At 36.1% G+C, this 25,675-nt stretch overlaps 1 protein-coding gene across 1 annotated transcript; it reads right to left on the bottom strand.

Annotated features, from left to right (window-relative positions):
- Positions 1-22,440: 22,440 nt before the first annotated feature.
- LOC127103497 (zinc finger BED domain-containing protein DAYSLEEPER-like) lies at positions 22,441-23,562 on the bottom strand. The gene is made up of 3 exons (XM_051040749.1): positions 23,088-23,562; positions 22,767-22,855; positions 22,441-22,446 (listed from the first exon to the last, which is right to left on the bottom strand). The coding sequence occupies exons 1-3, from the start codon at positions 23,560-23,562 to the stop codon at positions 22,441-22,443; spliced, it is 570 nt and encodes a 189-aa protein (XP_050896706.1).
- Positions 23,563-25,675: the final 2,113 nt, after the last annotated feature.

Here is a 25,675-nt window from a genome sequence, read left to right as displayed (position 1 = left end):
ATAGCGGGTCAATCCGGTATAAATATTACTCTTAATATTCATACCTATGTTTAAGACTTGATAACCCCTTATCCATGATCCATGAGATGTGATCATCAGTCTATATACATAATAGTCTTAATGCTTTAATGTCATCCCACTTCACAATAAATCTCGACTACGGATACTTTAAGAATAGTGTCCTTATGTTTAATGTGATCTCATGATCAAGTCACACTTGATACATTAAACGGACTAGCTATTCTAGGGACTTTATTAAACAAATGTAATAAAGAAAACGCCTTTTATTATTCGATACAAGTACCATAAGTATTGGCCTCTAGGGCTTACACCAACAATCTCCCACTAGCACTAGAGCCAATCAGGCATACCCTTAATACCCATAGATCTAGTATGGCCATCATGCTTCTGTTGCGCAAGAGGCTTTGTTAGTGGGTCAGCAATATTGTCAAGTGTAGGTACTCTGCATATTTTCACATCTCCTCTATCTATTATCTCTCGAATGAGATGATAACGCCTAAGTATGTGTTTGGATCGTTGGTGAGATCTAGGCTCCTTGGCTTGTGTGATAGCACCATTGTTATCACAATAGAGACCAATGGGATCCACAGTGCTAGGAACTATGCCAAGTTCACTAATGAACTTTTTGATCCAAACAACTTCCTTTGCTGCACTTGAGGCAACAATATACTCGGCCTCGGTTGTAGAATCAGCAACTGTATCTTGCTTTCAACTTTTCCAGCTCACAGCGCCACCGTTTAAGCAAAACACATAACCAGATTGCGATCTAAAGTCATCCTTATCTGTCTGGAAGCTAGCATCGGTGTATCCAATTACAGCCAACTCTTCCTGACCTCCATATATCAAGAATGAGTCCTTAGTCCTTCTTAAATACTTAAGGATATTCTTGACAGCTACCCAGTGAGCATCACCAGGATCAGATTGGTACCTACTCGTTGCACTTAAAGCATACGAGACATCTGATCGAGTACATAACATGGCATACATGATAGCTCCTATTGCAGATGCATATGGAATCTTATTCATGCGATCCCTTTCTTCCTTAGTTAAAGGGGATTGTGTTTTTGATAGACACAGGCCATGTTGCATAGGTATGAATCCTTTCTTGGAATCATGCATATTAAAGCGTCTCAACACTTTGTCTGTGTATGTACTCTGACTTAGGCCAAGCAGTTTTTGTGATCTATCTCTATAGATTCTGATTCCTAATATATAGGCTGCTTCACCTAGGTCCTTCATAGAAAAGCATTTCCCCAACCAAGACTTTACTTGTTGTAGGGTAGGGATATCGTTTCCAATGAGTAATATGTCATCTACATATAATACCAGGAAAACGATCATGCTCCCACTAACCTTCTTGTAGACACAAGGCTCATCTTCGTTCTTGATGAATCCATTTTGTTTTACTGTTTCATCAAAACGAAGATTCCAGCTTCTGGAAGCTTGCTTCAATCCATAGATTGATCTTTGTAACTTACATATCTTTTGGGCTTCCTCTGGTATGTCAAATCCTTCAGGCTGTGTCATGTACACATCCTCAAGAAGGTTTCCATTAAGGAAAGCAATTTTGACATCCATCTGCCATATTTCATAATCATGATACGCAGCGATAGCAAGTAAAATCCGAACAGATTTAAGCATTGCAACTGGTGAAAAGGTTTCATCATAGTCAATCCCATAAATTTGTTTATATCCTTTTGCAACCAGTCTTGCCTTATAGGTATGTACCTTACCATCCATGTCAGTCTTCTTTTTGAAGACCCACTTGCATCCTATAGGGTTAACTCCTACAAGAGGCTCTACCAAGGTCCAAACTTGGTTTGTGTACATGGAATCCATTTCATATTTCATGGCCTCTAGCCAATTCTCAGACTCGGGACCAGTTATGGCCTCTTGGTAGGTCACAGACTCATCTTGATCCATGAGTAATACATCACCTTGATCAGTTATGAGATATCCATATCTCTCAGGTAGTTGACGTATCCTGCTTGACCTACGCTGGTCTTGTTCTACTTGAGCAGGTTGCTCTTCCACAACTTCTTGTGTTTCCTGCTCTAATTCCTCCATAGGTGTATCTATGCTTTGTGATTCTTGAATTTCTTCAAGCTCTACTTTCCTCCCACTGGTTCCTTTGGAAATAAAATCCTTTTCTAGGAAAACTCCAGTTCGAGCGACAAACACTTTGCCCTCAGAAGGATTGTAGAAGTAATACCCTCTTGTTTCTTTAGGATACCCCACAAATAAGCATTTGTCAGATTTGGGCTCAAGCTTAGTTGAAATTTGTCGTTTCACATAAACCTCACAACCCCAAATCTTTATGTAAGACATATGTGGTTTCTTACCACTCCATATCTCATATGGTGTCTTCTCAACCTTTTTGGATGGAACACGGTTAAGTGTGTAAGCTGTTGTCAATAACGCATGTCCCCAAAAGGAGTTTGGAAGATCAGCGTGACTCATCATGGATCGGACCATGTCCAATAGGGTTCAATTTCTTCTCTCAGACACACCTGTCGCATCGCGCGAAAAACCGGCGGGAAAAGAAAGAACAACAGAGCCGCCACCGTGCGTTATTTATCCCAAAAGAGGGAAAGGAAACGCTCGAAGTAAACCTAGGAAAGAACATGGTCTCGCGACCAAAGAGAATGGGTTCGGGAGTCGGTTATGCGAAGGGAAGGTGTTAGGCACCCTACGCATCCGTAGTACTCTACGGGATCCACGCACAATAGGAAGGAAAATGGTTGCTAAACACTGCTCAAACACACACACACAATTGGCTGAAAGAAACGAAAGAGACTGACTGGAACTGAACTCGGCAGGATGTCGCATCCTGGGCCTACTTAGTCTATCGGGCATAGACATCAGAGTCCACGTAGTTCGGACTGGGGAAACGACACATGCTCGCTAGGATGTCGCATCCTATGCATACGTATCTTCTCGGACGAGAGAAGAATCAGAGCATTCGTAGCTCGGCTGACACGCACACAAACAAACAAAACGCAGGCAAACGTGGAGCCCGACTGCCAATCACTGGACTTATGTCAGCATCCGAACCAAAACACACACAAAGAGGCAAACATGGAGCCCAAATGCCAATCACTGGACTTATGTCAGCATCCGAACCAAAACACACACAAAGAGGCAAACATGGAGCCCAAATGCCAATCACTGGACTTACATTGACATCCGAACCAAAACAACACAACAGATAGATAGGGAGTCGGGGACTCAGCCTACAACTGTCAAACAAACACAAAAGAAAAGAAAAGGCGCCCGGAGAGATCAGCTCAATCTCCTGCCTACATACTTCATCTGGTATGAAGATCAGGGCGATGTAGTTCCCCTACGCAGGGACAAGGATCTAGCCTAACCAGATAACAGAGGGAGACACAACACTAGGGAGACTACGACTCGAGCCTAGATGTTGTCATGCAAAGAGTCAACCCTAAGTTAAGGTTTCTAGCTAAATGGCACAAGGGCCAACCTATCCTAAGCAGACACAGGAAAAAGCAAAAGTCTCGATTGCAACTAGGGCAAGAGAAAGGGGAGGTCTCAATCACAACAGGGGTGAGAGAAAAGAAAAGATCTCAATCACACAGGGGTGAGAGAAAAGAGTTAGTGTTAGTGGTTAGTCAAACTCGGCAAGACATCGCGTCTCGTGCCTACGTATCTCATCTGAACATGAGAATCAGAGTTGCCGTAGTTCGGCCAAACAACTCTAAGCATGGCTCACACAGGGAGTAAGCCACACAGACTTGACTTGCACAGGAAGCAAGTCAAGCACAAACCTATTGCACAAGGGCAAACCTAAACTAAACCTAGAGAGGCAAAGCAAGCAGGCAAACACAAACACATATAGCATGAAAATAAACACACCAACAAGGGGGCTCAAACATCAAAGGTTAGGCACTAGGGCCAACTGGAATAGGGTAAGTGTGCTCTTAACCTTGCCATTGAGAGGCTAAGGTGAAGCAGATGAATAGGAGATGAGGGGTGTGCCTCATTGCTTCTATCCCTAATCAGGGAGAGCATCAAATAATAGAAAGTGGGGGAGTTCAGAAAGATGGAACTCTTTCCCCATTATTGAGTCGATCAGATCTTGGGTTTTTATCTCGATGCTTCAACCATGTAATGGGAGCAAAGAGAGGACACACTGAATAGTGGGGGATAGGCTACTTATCCCTACCTTCCACCAATTGCCTCAAATGAGGACTTTTCCTGCTTGGGACTATTTTAAACAAACACAGGCATTGCCTCTTAAGGAGGACTTCAGACAGTTTGCCCGGTCAAATAACAGACCGGGTCTCCAGACTACATGTAGTAAAAGAGATTATACCTCAAAGCAAATGTTAAATAGCAAAGCAAGCAAGTTCAGAGAACTTAAGCGACTAAAGTACCTGAAAAATTCAAACCAATCAGTAAACAGTTCAACAGTTAAGACCAAAGGAAATGGATAAACAGTAAACCACAGAAGGTCAACTGTGCGAAGCAAGACTCAAGTTACATGAGTCACCTACAAAACAAAAGGTTAGCACAATATAGACAAACAAACATCAATCAAATTGGTATGATCTTGGAAGCACTATGCTCAACCTGAAACAGATGAACTCAACATAAGTCCAAAGGACCACTAGGGCTAGCCTAGGGTCAAAGATGAAAGAAAAAGTCAAGGCAGCAAGGAAAAGTCAACTCAAAGTCAAAGTCAACCAATTAGAAAACAATCACAATTGGGCCCACAATCATATCATGCATCATTATCATTTCATGAACATTTGAAGTCAAAACATGGCAATGGGAAGCACACAAAAGTCAACAGAATGACTTGCATCAAAAGTCAACTCAAACAATTTCAAAAATCATCAAATAAATCACACTCAATCCTAACATCTAACATGGTAGACATATAAAATTTCATGGCATTTGGATGAGAGGAAGGCAGTCAATTAAAATCATGAAGTCAAACCAAGTTCAAGCGTGTACAAAGAAAGTCAACAAACATGGGTCAACTTCAAAAAATCATATCAAATTGAAAACAGAAGAGAAATGAATGAGATTAACACCAATGCAAAGCTTGAGATGTCTAATTATCACATATGAAATTTCATGATCATACAATATGTTATGAGAATTTCCCAAAAGATTTGGCAACATGTAGCACAAAAAGTCAACCATGGACTAGGCAGGGAAGAAAAATCACAATCAAAGTGGAAAATTGCACAATGAATTCCAAGAAAATTCATACATGAATTAGACATACAAAGGATCATTCATGCAAAAAATGGGGTCAATTGGATGCAAGGAAGCATGTGAACAAAATTAAGGAAAATGCATGATCATGGTGTGACCTCAAATGTAACACATGACTTCAAAAAATCATATCCAGCAAACCACAAATTGGAAATCCACAAACTTTATACCAAAACAAAGGTCAATGTGTCTAGTTTCTCCACAAAAAATTTCAAGCTCATTGGATGCAACATGAGTATTTCACAAAAGAAATGGTAAGATGTATCATTTATGCACACATGTTGGGAAAATAATTACCAAAAAAAAAATCCAACCAATGAAAAATTCATTAAAAATCACAATTAAAAACTAGACTCAATCATGAACATGATGGAAAAATTTTCAGGATTTTTGGATGAGAATTGAAAGAGAAATGAATTGTGGAAGATGGATGAATATTTGAAGCAACATGAACAAAATACAAGGCATGGCAAGTCAAACAATTAGTCAATAGTGGCAAAAGCGTAAATAAGCTTTTCATTTAACAAAACGGCAGCGCTTCAGAGGGACACGGGAAATGTTGTGGTTGGCCCAAACTCAATGAAACAGTACCACGAAAAACAACAGCCAATCAACAATGTTTCTGGGCAAAGTTCCAAGCAACTAGGGTTTTGACATTTACAGCAACATTCAGCATCATTCTTCATCATTTAAATCATCAATCATAAACAAATTTCCAGTAGACCTATTCACACAGCATGGCAACTAAACAAAGATGTTCATACTGCATCCTAGCAACAACCAAACAAATCACCAATCGAGCAAATTCTGGGCAGGTTATGTTCAAACAACAGCAAAGCAACATGTTCATCATGCAATCAAACAGTCATCAACAATTGAAACTCGAACAGCATGGCAAGCAAACATGGCATTGGTACAAGTTTGTTCATGCAACATCATCATCATACAGCACCAATTAACAACAGACCAAGCATAAGCCAAAGAAATTCCTGGGCAGAGCTAAATTTAAACGACAGCAACATACATCAATTCAACTCTATGGTTCATCAACATCAAACAAGTTTCGAGCAAAAACACACAATGGCATGGCATAATGAACATCAAGCAACATCAACCAACAACCAAACAAACATTAACCATGAAAATCTGGACAGAATTAGGGTTTTAAAGTAACAGCATGATCATCATCTTCATGTAAGCAGGAAAATCAAAATGCCCAGAACCCAAAATTAAGTGTACCAATAGCATCAGCCAACATTAAACAACAACAATACAGCACCACATTTCATTAAAACAACTCCATCTATGCAAATCGAACACAAGTTATCATGAACTCAGAAAATGAAATTCAGTTTTCTCTCAGTATATCCAACCTTTTAGCATGATATAAATTGCAACATGTTCAACATACAAGAATCTACCCTAATCATCGCATGGTTTTGAGAAAAGAGGGAGTCGAGATTTTACTTGTTTTTGAAGCAATGGAAGAAACAGTGCTTGTCTGGATGATTGGAGCTTGAACAGATGAAGGTTTTGGTCCCAAGTGGTGTATTCTTGAAGAAATTATGCTCAACCTTGCTTGGTTTGACCCTAGCTCCAAGCTGCCATGGGAGAAAGCTTTGAAAACAGGGCACGATGAAGAGGTTACAGCAGTGATTTGATGAAGAAACTGAGCTCAGTATGTTGTCTAGGTGAAGAAATAACCAAAGGATACTTGTGCTTTGATGGTTTTGGATGGAAAATGGTGCTTGAGCAAAAATGCAAGAAGAAAGAGATGATGAATTTCTGTCGTGGCTGCTGTGTAAAACTAGGGTTGCAAATGCTGAGGAACACCTTTTATATTTCTGTTTAAGCTCACTTAGTGAAATGCTAAACCAAGTTTTGACTTAATGAACAAAATGCCAATTGCTAATGTTGGAAACAAATGAGTAAATGGAGGTGCAAGTGCTGTACGTTTTTGGGCCTTAATGCTGCAAACAGACTTTTGCAAATGTTGTTTGAAGTTTTTACATGAATTGTTCACTTGGTTTTGGTTATGTGACTCCATTTGCCAAAATTCCAATTATGAGCATTGCATATGGAGGGTGTGTGTTTGCCACGATTTGGGCCTGCTACAAGCTGCAAAAATGGCTTACCAATTGCTGTTTGTGGTCTGCCTTTGCATGCTGTACTTGTTTTACTTTTTGAAGCCAAATGCACAATTTGCCAATTTTGTATTTTTGGTCCAAAATGTGGTATGGAGATGGCATGAACATGAAATGATGCTTGGAACATGTCACAAATATGGTATAAAGTGGATCCCAATTGGTCAATTGTGCAAAAAGTCCATAAGTCAAAAAGTCAACCTTGGGTCAAACTTTGGTTTTTAATGAAAAGGTCAAAAAATGCCATTTTGATTGGCAAGGTTTTAGGTCATGAAGTTTATATTTTTGGAAAGAGGGTGAAAAATGTGGTTTGTAGGAAAAAACCCCACCAAATTTGGCCCTATGGTTTGAGAGATATGCCCCTTTGAAGTTCAAGATTTTGTGAAAATGATTTGATCATATCTTGACAACCATACATGGGATTTGAGAGTTCTTGGACTTTTTGAAAATGGGAGAACAAGATCTTCAACTTTCATGTTGGGCAAAAATTCATTTGGAGCTTGTATTATGATGCAAGTTGAGGATCAAGAAGTTTCCATTTTTGGCAGTTGAGATTACAGGTCCAGTTTCTATTTTGGGAAATTTTCTGATTGGCTTCAAATTCTTCAATGATATTGATTGCCATGACATATGAGGCCTATTAGGACATGAATAAGCTCCTTCAAACCATTTCCATCCATCAAAACCATAGAATCAACCACAGTTGACCAACTTTGACTTTCTAGGGTTTTGGACTTGACTGTGCACTTCTGATGAATTCCAAACCCTAAATCCTTGAGACCTTGACTTCAAGTGATATCCCAAGACATATGAACTCTTGATTATTGACCATGGTGCCCAAATTCCACAAGAATGGCCACCATCCACTGCTTTGACTGATTGTTGACTTTTTAGGGTTTTTGCCTGGCTGTGCATTGACTGATGACCTCTGAGCCTTCAACCCTTGACTTGAACACTTGAAATGAACCTCCAAGTCATGTGAACTTGTTGGACAAACCCTAGAGCTTTGATTCCTTGAGAAACACCCTTGCTTGATTGGTGGACTGATCTCCTGATCAGTTTGACCTAATTCTTGCTTGCTTGCTCTTGAGGCAACTGAGGACAATGCAAATGTTATGCAATGGATCATGATATGCTATGACCTAATATGAGATGATATGTATAATGATAGGTGCAAATTTGAGGTGCTACAACACCATTCCATTGGGGTGTTCCAAGAGGTGTAAGTTGGGATAGGATCCCACACTCTTTCAGATGGTCATCAAACTCTAGGCTTAAATATTCACCACCTCGATCTGATCGAAGAGCTTTAATATTCTTACCTAGTTGGTTTTGTACTTCATTCTTGAATTCTTTAAACTTTTCAAAGGACTCTGATTTATGTTTCATTAAATAGACATAACCATATCTACTGAAATCATCAGTGAATGTGATGAAGTATTGAAAACCTCCTCTGGCTGGTATGTTCAGTGGACCACATACATCAGTATGTATGAGGGCCAAAAGATCATTAGCTCTTTCACCTTTTCCTGTGAATGGAGACTTTGTCATCTTTCCAATTAAACAAGATCTACATGTCTCATATGATTCATAATCAAAAGAGTCCAACAGTCCATCTTTATGGAGTTTGGAAATGCGTTTCTCATTTATGTGGCCTAATCGACAATGCCAAAGGTAAGTTGGATTTAACTCATTAGGTTTCATCCTTTTAGTATTAATGTTATAAATAGGCATTTCAAGATCAAGGACATATAGTCCATTGTTCATTTGTGCAGTAGCATAGAATATATCATTCAAATAAATTGAACAACAATTGTTCTTTATTACGAATGAAAAACCGAACTTGTCCAAACAAGAAACGGAAATAATATTCCTGCTAATTGCTGGTACATAATAACAGTTCTCTAGCTGAATTATTAAACCACTAGGTAAAGTCAATTCATAAGTTCCTACGGCTAAGGCAACAACCTTTGCTCCATTACCAACTCGTAGGTCGACTTCACCTTTTGCCAATTTTCTACTCCCTTTTAGTTCTTGCACATTTGTACAAATGTGAGAACCGCATCCAGTATCTAATAGCCATGATGCAGAAGTAGACAAATTAATTTCAATAACAAAAATACCTAAAGTTGAAGTCTCTACTCCATACTTCCTATCTTCCAGGTACTTTGGGCAGTTCCTCTTCCAGTGTCCGGTCTTACCGCAATGGAAGCAGGTGCCTTTCTTTTCTATGTCTCCACTAGGCTTTAAAACAGTACTAGTGGGTTTGGGTTTGGCAACTTCCTTGCCTTTCCCTTTATCATGTTTGAGGACAATCCTCAGGTTTCGGTACCAATCCAGAAAATTTGTCCCAGACAATTTTTTCTTGTCAAGGTTTGATCGCAATATGTTGTAAGAGGTGTTTGTTGTCATGGTAATCTACACAAGGATTAATGAAAATATAAGTATCATTGACATATTTAATTAGGCCTTTAATTAAATATGCTCCCACTATTTTATTCAAAACAAATGACCCTCATCATTTGATTCGGAAAATCCCGTTGGAAGATTTTCTAGTGGGTCGAGATCCTTATTTCACTTCGTTCTAAGTCCGCGTAGGCGGATTACACAAAACTAGGTTATTTAGGTAGGAACTCCTTCCAATTGTATCTCATACAACTCTCGAAAATTTCAGTTGGGTGAATAACTCCTTATTCCAATCCATCATATGGATAATTCCCAACTCTTGCTTCTAAAGATATATATAATCTTATTATAATTTGTTTAGTTAAGTTTGACCCATTGTTTTAACAGTTGGATATTACAATTATCCCATCGCACCTTACTAATATATAAATCATGCACCTCGCGTAGGCGAAACCTACATTATCCATTACTAGTCTTGATGAGTGTTAAAACTTGGAAAGCATAAACTTAATATTTAATTTGAAGGAATTGCAATTGTTCTGATCTCACCGGCTTATTTATCATATAAATCGTCTCTCACATGCATCAACATATATTCACATGCATCAACATACATACACATGCATCAACATACATAATGAAACAGTTATGGCCCCTAGCGCAATTGTTCTCCCAAGCCAATGAGAGAACCTAAGTTAACCTAATAACGATCTAAGCTTCTCCAAGCAAGATCTTCAAGGTTGTCCTCCTTTGATATTGAATTCTTCTCTAAGCTTCTCCAAGCAAGATCTTCAAGGTTGTCCTCCTTTGGTATTGAATTCTTCTCTTTCTTCATAACATTGTCTTCTTTTCTTTCTTCATAACATTACATTATAGAAGAAACTCGTTTTACATACGAGGGATTGAGATGAGAAAAGAAGTTACATTAAGAGATTAAAAGGAGAGGCACGACACGCAGGTCGTATTTAAAAACCCAAAACAAAATGAAGGAAGACTAAGGCCATAACTGATCACCATAAGGCAATAATGATAAACACATTATTATTATTATCATTAATTTTTAATTCCTTTAATTTATTAAAACCAAATTAAATTTCGGCGACCGATCATACTACGCAGAGTTAGCCGAGGGAGGCAATAATTTTTAAGTCCAAAATTTTTAATGAAGAATTCATTTGAAATGGACATCGTTTTGCATCAACACAACTCTTGCGCAGTCACAAAACTGAAAACCCTGAGAATTTTGACTCTGTGAATGTGACGACCGTCACAAGCCCATAACGAACGTCACGCGGCCAAAAACAGAAACGCCTAGAATTCTGGATCTGTGAATGTGACGACCGTCACAAAGCACGTGACGACCGTCACGTCCAGCTTGTTACGATCGTCACAAGCTCGTGATGAACGTCACGCGGCCAAAATAACAGAACTTTGAAACAGTCAACAGACGTGTTCCAAAAAGCCCTAAATTCACAACTCTTTCACGGCACAACCCTTGCACCGTCACCAACCCTAATGCGTCAATTTCAGACCGTCAAACACACCTCGATTGTTGATTTAGTATGATTGATCAACAGGTCATTGCTTCACCATACTAATGTCGGATTCCGAAGCAAATGACCATTGATCACTCAAAGGAAAACAACCATTTAGTGTTTGAATGAACGAAACAGAAACAGTATATCATATATACCGTACTTTGCATTAGGATTACTTATATCATATATAAGTTGATCGGTCTCAATTGCGTAACATATGGACGATCGATGTATCGCTGCTTCACCATACTAATGTCGGTTCCGAAGCATAGTCAACATCAATCATCCAACTCGGACACTCATGATGCCTAATTTAATTACCCGTTTAATTAATTGATTCATTCTGTCTTTTAATCATATTAATATAGAAATTAAACAGCTATCCGATTCATGGTTTCGTAAGTGGCTCTGGTACCACTGAAGGAGAATTGCGATCCAAAACGCAGCGAAAATTAAAATTTTCTCCTTTAGAGATCCTTACGAATGGTCATGATCAGTGATAGAATATTTACCTCTTGTGACGATTGAAACCTTTCGTGCAGATCTCTTGTGACGATCAAAACCTTTGATGCAGATCCACTGAGCGATCACGAACGTTGAACGATGACAACGTCTCTACTTAGTCCTTACGAACGGATTCCTTCAATCTCAGTGCTAGCTGGTACGGATGAAGGCTTTGAGTGTGTGTGTGTGTGTGTGAGAGAGAGAGAGAGAGAGAGAGAGAGAGAGAGAGAGAGAGAGAGAGAAAACAAAAATAATGCAACCGCAATGAATGCTTCTACACAAGGGTTCTGTTTATAGAACCACTTGTGTGGGCTTTAAGCTAAAAAACCCACTTAAGTGTATTTTGGCCCATATCTTATAATATGCCCAAAATCACTTAAGTCCATGGTACCTTACCATATTTCGTATTCTACTCAAGTACACCGTACCTTACGATGTTCTATAATTCATTTAAGGGCACCGTACCTTACGGTATTCCTTAGTTACTCTATCTCTCATCAATCCGTCCTTTGTGTGTGACCCTGTAGGTTTTCGTGACGTTGACAATTATATTAAATCACGCATTTAACATAATAAACAGTGAGCGGTATCTTGCAACACATCACTGCTACCCAAGACACGAAAATTTCATGTGATCTGACAAAACCTTCTGTGATAATACTTATGTGTATAATTACCCTTTTGCCCTTATGTCTATATTGAACACAAGGCATAGACTGTGTCATCCTTGTCCAGTTCAATATTGGGCCCATAGACATTTATCCTGTCATGCAGGATGGGCAAATTCCATCTAGGTCACTCATGTCCCTCAGCATGCTTCGTGGAGTACCCATCAACTGTCTTTATGGTTATCCAGTTACGGACAACGTTTGATCAGCAATAAAGCACCCGACTCTACATATAGGGTCCATAGTGGTTTCAGGTCGAAGAGTGGTATACACCATTATCACCATGAGAATAACTTATGACACTTTGCATAACTTTCTATATAGTATTCTCATAGCGGGTCAATCCGGTATAAATATTACTCTTAATATTCATACCTATGTTTAAGACTTGATAACTCCTTATCCATGAACCATGAGATGTGATCATCAGTCTATATACATAATAGTCTTAATGCTTTAATATCATCCCACTTCACAATAAATCTCGACTACAGATACTTTAAGAATAATGTCCTTATGTTTAATGTGATCTCATGATCAAGTCACACTTGATACATTAAACGGACTAGCTATTCTAGGGACTTTATTAAACAAACGTAATAAAGAAAACGCCTTTTATTATTCGATACAAGTACCATAAGTATTGGCCTCTAGGGCTTACACCAACGGGTACGTAGGCACAAGACCAAAGGTCTTGTCAAACACAAAAATATAATTAGTGAATTCTTTTCTCATCCCCTAATTCTATTTGTTTGTAAACATCACTTTGTACAAAATACATATGCACACAAAAGGGCTCCCTGGGAGTACCTAAGACACTTTGGGTGCTAACACCTTCCCTCTGTGTAACCAACCCCTTACCTATGATCTATGATTTTTATTAGTTTTTAGTTGAAAAATTCTTACTTATTGGGTTTTGTTTGTACTTTTCCCTTTTCCCTTTGAAACAATAAAAGCGCGGTGGCGACTCTTGTTAACTGATCTCTAGCTTGTCAATAGCTTGATGATCATGAATTTCCCGCTACAGTTGTATTCTATGAAAATCTTAAGATCCATTACATTCAATATAAGAAGCCAAACATCACCATAATACACAACTTAGGAGAAGGGTATCCTCAAAAGAATAATGATCATAATCGTGCAACACTCGCCCCATCAGGTGGAACTAAGTTATCATATAGAACAACTCGAGAAAGTGAAGAACAAAAAATGGTTGACGATGATAAGATAGAACAAGAACCACAAGTGATAAGATTAACAAGAGTTAGACATGAAATTGCATGTTACATGTCTTTGCCTCATGGGTAAAAAAAATTGATTGCTTGATTTTTAAGATTTTGGTTTTATTCATTTAGCTATTGAGTCTCCACATCGATTGAGCATTTCTAGGTTGATTTTTAAAACTGCTTCCAGCATACATACATCAAAGTGTTTGGTTATAGTTTAAGCAATATGGTTCAAGTCAATCTATATATATACAGAGCTCTTTACCTTCTCATTTTAAAATCCAGAAAACATGAGCCTCTTATCTCACTCCTCATTCTCTATCTCTCTAAAATATGTTTCATTTTCTATCACTTGAAATTTAGTCGTAGCTCTTCGAGAAAGTTTTTTTGTTTGGTGAGGAATTTTGTATTATGAAAAGGGTGTTATTGTAAATTCACTAAAGAGTATTTTTCTCTTGGTCAAATAATGTATACTTAAGGGAGTGTTTGTTTTGGGTTTCAAAAGCTAAACCTCTTAACGACTTTATAAACGAAGGAGACTATGTCTCTCAGCATCCTAGTTTTGAGGACCATGACAATCCTGATTATGTTTTTAAACTTAAACAAGGCCATTATGGTCTCAAACAAGCTCCTAGAGTTTGGTATGAACGCTTTAGTGGATTTTTTTTATAAAATAGGGATTTAATCATGGTGAAGTAGATACTACTTTGTTTATTAGACATAAATAAAAGAATATTCTTTAAGTTCAAATTTACATTGATGATAGTATATTTGGTTCCACTGATGAATCTATTTGCAAGGATTTTGCGAGTTTGATGCAAGGGAGCTCAAAATGTCTCTAATGGGATAACTCACCTATATCTTAGTAATGCAGATAAAGCAACATGAATTTGGCACGTTCATCATCCATACAAAGTATTGCAGCTCCTAAAGAAATTTGATATGTAAGATTCAAAAAGCATCTTAACTCCCATAGCTTCATATGTGATGATAAATAAAGATGAACAAGTTGTAGATATCAACATGACCAAATATATAGGTATAATAAGATCTTTACTCTATTTAATCGCGAGTAATCCATATATTATGTTTTTTATGAGTGTGTGTGTGTGTGTGCTCGATTTTAGGTATCACTTAGGGAATATCATTTTAAGATCATAAAAATAATTTTGAGGCATCTTAAAGGAACCTCGCATCATGGTCTTTGGCTTCCCAAATGCAGTAAATTTAGCTTAGTAGGTTTTCGATTTTGATTTTACTTGTTGCAAGTCGGATAGGAAAAACACTAGTGGTACTTATCATTTGTTTGGAAATTGTTTAGTTTCTTGAAACAATAGGAAGCGACATAGTGTTGCTCTTTCTACTGTTTAGGATGAATATGTAGTCATTGATAATTATTGTGCACGTGTCTTATGGATAAAGCAACAATTATGGATTACAAATTAAATTTCGGTTGTGTTCCAATCAAATGCAATAACACTAGCGTGACAAGCCTTGCTAAGAATTCTATACTACATTCACGTGCTAAGCATATAGAAGTCTGACACTATTTCCTTATGGAACATGTTGAAAAGGGTGATGTCATTTTTAAATATGTGGATCCGAAAAATAAATTGGCTGACATTTACTGAATTGTTATCCATGGCGCCATTTCACAAGATACGTAGGGAATATGGAATCTTGTATTCTTCGTGCTTTAAATAGATTTAGATTCCTATTTTATTTCATTTTCTATTTGTATTATGTTGTAATCTAAAATCCCCTTGTAGAAAGTTATGTTTAAACCAACCCTATTAGTATGATTCTACAGGTTTTATATCTTGCAATATCATTGTTGTATTTTTATCTATATGTCTATTTTTTAATTCTTACATTCTTTATTTCATTCATTTCTAAGTTGTTGTGTGAGTGTTCATCTATGCATTTAAAATATTTTTAAGTGCATCATGTTAATTATGTGCATTTGCGCATTATTTTGTTTTGTTCATGCACGATTTAATCTTCCATTCATATATGTTTTGATCACGTAGTTGTATTGTCGTGCGAATATTGTAGCATCTGACATATTTTTCTTTATATATTTGAAATATATAATCTAGTTTTGTATATTCTTCTTAGCTATGTTTAGCTCATTATTTTATCTCGATTATCAATTGTGTTGTTGGTTATTTTGCATTTAGACTCATTATTATATATCTCTCTTTTTATCTTATCAAAGAGGGAGAAGTTGTAATGTGAGTCTATATTTAATTTATGTGTTTATCTTATTCGTTCTTTTGTGTAGTTTTTTAAGGCGGACACATTAAAATGGAGGAAAGCATTTATCATGCTTTGCTTTTTCTTAAAGTTGACTCAATTCCAATTGCAAGCTTGCCAAGAATCAAAAAGAGGGAGACTAAAGTTGCATGTTGGATGTATCTGTCTCATGGGTTAAATGTTTTGATTACTTGTCTTTTAAGCTTTTGATTTTATTTATTTTGCAATTGAGTCTCCTCATTAGTTATGCATTTCTGAGTTGATTTTTAAATTCGCTTTTAGCATGTGTAAATCAAAATGTTTGATTATAGTTTAAGCAATATGCTTCAAATAAATCTATTGAAATTTTGGATCAAGAACTTGTCACTCGCATCAGCATAGCATAATTGTTCCATTTTGTCGTACATTACATCAGTCAAATGAATTCATCAGGATTTAGATGAAAAGCCAGGAGTTCTGAAATTTTATATGGTCTTGATGACATTCATTTAGTCATTTGTTAATTAATAAGTCAAAATACTTGATTTCTCAATCTCATTGCATCACCATTTCCATTTCATCATGTTTCAGAGGTCCATAGGATGTTAATCAAGAGTATTATCGTTATGTAAATCTTTGTAGGGCTTTGATTGTGATTTAGAACAAATGGTCCAAGAGTTGACTATGTTGCATCTAATTGTGTATTCACAATTCCCAGTCATTAAAAACGTGTTCATAAGACGCTTGCATTTTCTATTTATCATAACATGCATTTCATTCCGCATAATATTTAAAATCTCAACCAGAATAAATTTTTGGATCTATAAACAAACCGGTTGAATCAATTTTCAAATGTACGAAGAATTTCCGGGTGAATATTTTCAAAATTGAGCCTACAGACGTCAGTATTCTTAATCTACGATTCACGTAGTTTAATCTAGCATGCTCATTGTCGTGTCGTGAAAAATACCTGAGTGCATCGTACGCTCGAAGATACAACAGAGTCGCCATCGAACTTTATTTATTCCCGAAGGAAAGGGAAAATATCGATAAAACCCAAGGGGGAAAAAAACGAGTAAGGAAGTCGGTTATGCAAAGGGAAGGTATTAGCATCCCTCACATCCGCTGTACTCAACAAGATCCATTTTGATTGTTCTTTACTCGAATAGGTGTTACTATCTAAAGATTACTTGTGTGTGTGTATGTGTGTGTGTGTGTGTGTGTGTGTGTGTGTGTGTGTGAGAGAGAGAGAGAGAGAGAGAGAGAGAGAGAGAGATTTAATAATTAATGTGCTCGCCAAGGATTCAAACCCTTGTACATATGTATCCTCATAGTGAAATAAGAAAATCAGAGCTCCATAGTTCGTGGAACAAATGATAAGAAATGAAAAGGTCTGTGAATGAATGATGAAAGATTTTTGAAATTGTGTTTAAACCGGATAGTGGTGTTTATACCTAAAGAAGTAAATATAAGTAATTGAAATGTTGTTTAAACCAGGGACATGAATCAAAGATCAAAGTGGTGTTTAAATCGAAGAAAGAAAGAAAGAAGTTGAGTTGAGAAAGTGGTGTTTAAACCGAGAAAGAGATAAAGGCGGTGTTTAAACCGGAGAAAGAGATAAATGTGGTGTTTAAACCGAAGAAAGAATGTAGAAGTGGTGTTTAAACCAAGCAAGAAAAATGGTGTTTAAACCAAAGAAGCGGTGTTTAAACCGGAAAAGTGGTGTGTAGACCAAAGAGGAAGTGTTCAAACCAGAGAAGTTGTGTTTAAACCAAAGAAGCGGTGTTTAAACCAGATAAGTAAGAGTGGTGTTTAAAGCAAGAACATGAAGAAAAATGGTGTTTAAATCAGATATCTGAAGGTGAGAAAAACAAGAAAGGGGGGGTTTGAATTGTTTGGAAAAATAAGCGCTTTTCAAAAAGAAAATCACACAAGGATTTTATACTGGTTCGCTTATAACACAAAGCTACTCCAGTCCACCCGGCCAAGGTGATTTCGCCTTCAACAAGGACTTAATCCACTAATCTTGAAAGATTACAAACAACACCTAAGAGAGAAGAAAATCTCTTAGTCTTCTCAAGTCTACAGACCACACAAAGTCACTTGAGGAAATCAAACAAATAAAAGATACAAGATATGTAATCTAGAGTGCTTCTAGGAAAGCAAGTATTACAAACTTAAGAACAGATTTTTCACTTAATAAGCAAAAGCTTAGTGAAATTCTTTGAGAGCAAAGATGATTTTCTTGAGCGTGAAATAATTCAGTATAGTTTTGGCTAGTTGATTTCTTGTTACTGAATGTTGATTGCAGCTCTATTTATATATGAGTTGAAGTAGTGGTTGAATCTGGTGGATATTAAACTGAGTTTACTCCATCACTTAAATAGCTTCTGCAGTTTAACTTTTCGTCTTTGAAGTGACTACTTACCACAAGTAGTATCTTCTCTCTTGGAAGTGGAGATTAACGTCTCTTTCTCTGTTTAGGAAATCTATTTGAAAATCTTTACTTGACTTGAACGTTATTTCTTCATGATTAGCAAATCCATAATCAGAGTATTTGTGTTTTCTGGAGAATCTTGGAATCTTGCTTCTGATGTTGATCTCTTGAGAGTTCAGATGGCGCTGATAACTTTCAGAATATACAGATAACGTTTCTCCAGAAACAGAGCTTCTAGACTTTACTTCATGTTCAGATGCTTCTGATACTTTGCAGTTTTGTCCAGAGTCAGAGCTTCTAGACTTTCTTGAACGTGCTTCCACTTCAGATTGCTCCTAATACTCTAGAATTTGTATCTGATCTTGTTGTACATCTGATGACATCATCAGATTCATTTCTTCTTTCTTTAGAACCCTGCACACTTAGAAACTTTTCGTTAGGGTGCCATTTTTGGTTTCATCCTTTGTTATCATCAAAATCAAGGAATCTGTTGTAGAACAATTTTTGTTCTTACAATATCGGCGTTCAAACCAAAGAAGGAGATATAAGTGGTGTTTAAACCAAGAGGTAATAAGATGGTGGTGTTTAAACCAAAAGAGAATAAGAGTAATATAGGTGGTTCTTAAAACAAAGAGTCGATGTTTAATCTAGAAAATCGGTATTTAAACCAAAGAAGAAAGGAAAGTGGTGTTTAAACCAAAGAGTCAGTGTTTAAATCGAAAAAGTGATGTTTAAACCAACGAAGAAAATGAAATGGTGATTAAACCAAAAGAATGTAAGAATGGTGTTTAAACCATGATAAAGAAATGTCACTTGTAGGTGAGCATTATGGTTATTGATTATAGTGTAAAAATGTTGAATAAGGAGACTTGTTAATCACTCCCTTCATCCCACAATGAGTGACCTAGTTGACCATTTCACACAGATTAAAAAAAATGAATAATTGAAAGAGAGAGAATGATATTTTTACGAAAGTACCCTTATCATATACTGAGAATGATAAAAGTAATATTAATTAGAGGGTAAAATTGGAAAAGATGTATTGGAAATTGAAATGGGTCACTTATTTTGGGATACTCTTTTATTCCAAATGGGTCACTCATTATGGGACAGAGGGACTAGTTGATTTGAATTGCACTAAAGTCTATGAGTAGAGGCGAATACTCTGAGTAACTGAGTCATTCATCTCGTACCCAAAGATATTCATAATGGAGATAGGAATTCTCCCTCTCATTCCTTCTCTACTACTTAATGCTCGTGGTGTGTAATCCTCATCATAATTGACAAGTGTTAAAGAAGATTCTTCTTATTGCTCCCGATTATAAAGTGTTGCTTGTGGGGAAGAAGACTTGACAATTATTTGATTCGAATTGCACTAAAGTCTATGAATAAAGGTGAATACTCTGAGCAATTGGGTCATTATTCATGTACCCAAAGATATTTAGAATGAGGATATGAATTCTCCCTCTCATTCCTTCTCTACTACTTAAGGCTCGTGGCGTGTAATCCTCATCATAACTTCCAAGTGTTGAAGAGGAACCCTTGTTGTGCTTGAAGTTCACAGTCTGGAGCTTGTATTTGACTTGAGCATAAAGCCTTGCATTTGAATTTGTCCTGAGTTATCCAATGCAGTGCCAGTATATAGGATCAGTCCTATCAAGTGATCAAGAGGCTTCTGATCTTGACCGGACATGAGCTCAGATAAGTGAATGGACTATTTGATCAAAGACAACTTTGATCAATCAATCAAACAGGAGAAGTATCAGAGTGTGGATCAAGTACTTAGATTTTTTTAGCCTAAAACTTAAGAAATTAAAGTATTATCATACAAATTAAATTCTAATATTAACTAATCTAAAAAAACTATGAATAATGACATATTGTTTTCTAGATTTAAAAGTTAATTTCTAACTAAGTGCACATCATTTTTATTTATATTTCAAAGCATGGTTTAAATGGAAAGCAATACAATATAAAATCTAAGTTTATCAAAATTTCAAGGTATTTATCTAAAGAAAATAAAAAATCTCATCAAAAGAAAATAAAAAAAAAAACAAGTAAAAAGGAAATTAAGAGAAAATAAGAATAAAAGAAAGACAAGGGTGCATGCGTGAATTGCAGTATGCACTGAGCAATTAACCTAGGCTTGGAAATGAAGCCTAAAACATTGACAATTGGTTCAGCAAGGGGTAAGTATTGAAACAGGGTGTATGGTGAGTAAAACGTTGGGCCTGAAGTCCAACTAACCATCCAATGCAAAGCAAAGGAATCCTCCACCCCACATGCTCAATTCACATTTCCAGCTTGTTCATTTCAAACTTCCCATGGCCTGAGTAAATAGCCCACTCTTTCACCCTATCACATTGATTTCTTCCTATTTCTATTCAAACATCCAACCCGAATTGACATCCATATAAACCATAACTAACAAATTCAAAAATTAAATGGAATGGAGGAGTGACCTGGAGTCCAAACCATAGGGGTTTGGCTCCATGAACAATAAACTACATCGTGGTAAGTAGAATCGAGCGAGGAAAGTGGAATTTCACCAACCTACGAGATGGCAAAGTGTCCCGGTGAAAGTTGATTTCATAGCAAACAAAAGTGAAGATGAAGACGCCTTCAGGTAAGCTTCGAAATTCCCTCCTTCACCCCTTTGATTCTTCCTTCTTCTTCCTCACTTCTTTAGCCTGCAGGATTTGTGGAATGTGTTGTTTCTTGATACGTGAGATTGAAGAGTAATAGAGAGAGTGAGGATTCCGTGTGATCAGAGTTTGGGAGAGTGGGAGAAAAAATCGTGAGAGATAGATGAAGAGTGAAAAATGATTGCAGATGATGATTAAAAAATTTGATCCTTTTGCAATGATTGCAGTGATGATTATATAGAGTTTTAAATTGTAACTCTGTTAGTTTCAGTTAGCATCTCATTGTGTGAATTAGTTGGGGGTTAAAACTCTGTTAAAAGTTTGGTTAGTTAGTTAAGAAATTTAGTTAGGGTTAATTGATTCAGTTAACTATTAGTTATGGATTTAGCTAAGTTAGTTGAGGTTCTCTTAAAACTTCTAGGATGTTATAGGTTTAAGTTAGTAAGTTAGATTGAAATGTTATTGTGTTTGTTAATTGAAGTTAGTTGGTTATGTTACATTTTAATTTTGTTAATTGGTGAAGTGAAAGATGACACTAGTTAGTTATGCTATATATTTGAATGGTTATGACTATTATGATTAGGGGTGTGCATGTTTCAAAACCTAAATCAAATTGAACCAAATATATGGATTAGTTTGGTTTTTAAAACCACTTTGATAAAACCGATTTATATTTTTAAAATCGGTTTATGTTTGGATCGGTTTGGTTAATAACCGGTTTGTACTAAAAAAAATTAATTTTTGTTTGGATTAATTTTAAAACCAAATTTCCCTCAAATTTAATTTCCATTCCAACAACTTCTTAACTCTATCCAATCCCTCTTGAAATCAATCACTATTTTTAAATTTCAATCTGAAAAATTAAAATTAAATAATTACCTATAAGATAGAAAAAAAATCAATTTAAAAAAAAAAGTTTTAGATCGGTATTTTTCAAACCAGTTTTTTATTTTAAAAAAAAAACAGTTTTATAAAAAAAACAATTTTATAAAAAAAAACAATTTAAAAAAATTATAAAAATAAACCAGGTTTAAAAAAAAAAAATTTTATAGCAAAACTAATTTTAATTTCTTTAACATGCCTTTTTATTTCAACTAGTTTTAAACTTAGTTTACATTAAAAATAGTTATTTAAAAAAATTATTTTAAATTTAACTCTTATAATCTCCACAAACAATATCATAATCTCCATAAATAATATCTTGATTAAAAACAGAAATAATTTCCTTGAATTTGTTACTAGACTAATTAACAACAATAAAATTCTTCAACCTACACTATGAATATAACAAAATATGAAAAATGAAGAATCTTTATATTTTTTCACTTCTAGTTCCATAAGCAATTAATCAGCTTCTTCTGCAATAAGCTTAATGCTGCATAAAATAAAATGAAATAACAAGAATGTTAACATATTCAAAAGTGAAAACAGTGAAATTACAAGTCTATTTTACATTTTAAGACATGGACGACCCGATTTCTAAGACTATGTCTCGAACAAAATCTAACTCAAACTCATTATCTCAAAAAAGAATATATTCAAGTTAAGGAGCCTAGTTTAAAGTACAAAAATATAAGACCCGTGTAAGGGAAGATTCAGTAACACATTAAGTCAAAACAAATCACGCAACAACATAAACCCACAAGTGCAGAAAATGCACATATAATAAGTTGAGTAGAATATGCAAAAACAAACTTTAGAATTCTTTACTGTTAAATCATCTTCGAGTGTAACAGAAGTTGAAGAGGTTGAACAGCTAGCACCATCTTCAGTATAAAGTAATTCTACAAAACATATAAAGAGATTTCATTATGCCTCAAGTATAATAAATAATAATACATTAGCGAATATGATTAGTTATCATACCTTGCTCAAATCTCTCAAGAATATCAAAATCTTCATTTGTAATCAAGGAGGAAGATGTTCCTTTGAGCCAATCTTGGATGCATATCAACGCTTCGACTGTTGTAGGTGTTAATGAGCTGCGATATGGATCAAGCACCCTTTATCCTGTACTGAATGCAGATTCAGAAGCCAATGTGCTTATAGGTATAGCCAGCATGTCTCTTGCAATGTTTGAAAGGATGGGATATCGGCCAGAGTTCACTTTCCACCACTCTAGAACATTTATCTCCATGTTATGCTCTAACTTCCCTCCAAGATAAGTAGTTAACTCATTATCCGCATTGTCACACCCTTCTGAAAGATAGAACTCAGCAGTTCCATAAGGATCACTAACACCACCAAAAACTTGCAACTCATCTGAATTACCTTGAGGAGGCATAAATCCAACACAATATTCCTCATAAATAGATTTCAAGCTAGACTCTAAATTTGCTTTCAAGGCGTCAGTGTCATCCTTATTATAATATCGCCTTACCATCCAATCGACCAATCTAATCTTGCGCCTAGGGTCGAATACTAGAGCAACCAACAACAACATGTTAAGCTTCTCATGATTTCCCCAATATTTATCATATTTCTTCTTCATTTTTTAAGCTACTGAACATAGATGCTCATCTTCAGATGCACACATATCCACAATGCTCTTTCCAATACCCAGGATCTCAAACATATAAATATTGTTTGTCAAATAAGATGACCCCGATATGTGTAAGGTAGCATCATAAAATAACTTCAAGAATGGGATGATTAAGTTAATATGCTTCCAATCTTCTTCTGTCGGAACACCTTTCCCCTTCTTTGTCAACTCATTCACATACTTTTTATCTCGAAAACTTAATTCTTCAAAGGCCCTCTCATGTTTTGATGCGGATACTAACAACAAGTATGTTGAGTTCCAACGAGTGTCAACATCTAGCCAAACTAAACCTTTATAGTCCATGATTTCCTCATCAATACATGCCATGAATTTAGCAAGCCTCGCAGGAGAAGATCTAGCATACCACACAACATGACGGATTCTACCAATAGAGCCATCAATGTCTTTCAAACCTTCTTTCACAACTAAATTCAATATATGCGCACAACACCGCATATGAAAATGGTTTCCGCTCATAACTAAACTATTCCTAGACAAAAGCCTTCTCTTGAGACGCTCAATCCCAACATCATTAGATGAAGCATTATCAACTGTCAAACTAAGGACACGATTTAATCCCCAACTGTTCAAGCACATCTCCATTGTTGCACAAATAACATCCCCTGTATGACTTGTGACTTGACAAAAAGTTAAAATCTTCTTCTGTAAGTGCCAATTATTGTCAATGAAATGGACTGTCACACACATATAACTCAACTTTTGACAAGAAGAAGTCCACATATCAGTAGTGAGACAAACTCTTCGACAATTCAGAGAGAGAAAAATTTTCAAAATCGTTCTTTCATCATCCCATAGTTTCAAGACATCACGCGCTAGTGTTGTGCGTGAACAAATCTGAAATCTTGGTGATGCGAGACTCATAAATTCATGAAAAGATTCATGTTCAACCTTCCGAAAAGGAATCTCCATGTTTATGAACATCTTAACCATTGCTCTTCTAATGGCTTCTTGGTCAAACTTGACAATTAAAGGAGAGCCAACATGTTCTTCAACACTTATCGTAGAAGATGATGTCCTTTGCCTCTTGTAAACAAGACATCTCGATAGATGATCATGCATGGAACTAGTTCCATTATTATACTTAATTTTCGTGTCACAGTATTTGCACGAAGCTTTTTGTTCTTCTTCCGACAATACAATGAAATGCTTCCAAACCTCTGAACGACTCCTTCGCTTCTTAGTGTGAGGAGGTGGCATTTCATTAGAGATTGTGGGTGGAGGGGTTGAAACTGTATTCTCGGATGTTGCATAAGTTGTACCAACATTAGTCATCTTGATTCTGGTAAAAATAGGAAAACAAATTATGATAAAAAAAAACACAATAAAAAAACACACAATTGACTTTATTTTAAAACAAACATTTACATTTATCCACAACTCCAATTTATGTTTTATAGTAAAGTTTGTGAACCACCTCATGGTCTTTTTAATGACCAGTCACAATGTTATTGACATCAATCTTTATGGTGTGAGATCCATGAACAAATATCCTAAAAAGGCATGAACATTGACACCATTCGACATGCTTTCGTTTTTTGTGGTCTGTTTTTCTGTCAACAAACCTACTGCATGACAACACATTGTAAACAACTTACTACATCACATGGTAACTGCATCAAGCAACTCACATTGGACACAAACATACTGCATCAAATTTGCTGCTTAAAATTTTAACAAAGTTCAATGTAACGATACATAGCATATCTTTTGGTGTGAACATGCAATAAAGGATTTCAAACTGTTTTTCAATGTAACAGTAGATTGTAAGTTGAATATTATAATGAAAACTATTACCTTCTACACTTTTATTAAGCAACACAAACTGTTAACTAATAGTCATACATCTGCATTTTTTCTAAAGATACTATAACACAATCTTCTCATTTCCCAATAACTATCGACCATACCATATTGACACCCACTTCATTGAGTTTAAGAAGGCCCATTGCTGATATTACACCATCAATATCTAACCAAACCGTCATTAACCGAGTTGTTGCAAAAGGAAGGGCACTAAGTGCTAAGTTTGAATGTTCCCTAC

The sequence above is a fragment of the Lathyrus oleraceus genome, chromosome 7, assembly GCF_024323335.1.
Source record: "Lathyrus oleraceus cultivar Zhongwan6 chromosome 7, CAAS_Psat_ZW6_1.0, whole genome shotgun sequence".
Classification (NCBI taxonomy): Eukaryota; Viridiplantae; Streptophyta; class Magnoliopsida; order Fabales; family Fabaceae; genus Lathyrus; species Lathyrus oleraceus.
The sequence above is the reverse complement of the archived record's forward strand: the minus strand, read 5'-3'. Positions and strand labels throughout refer to the sequence as shown.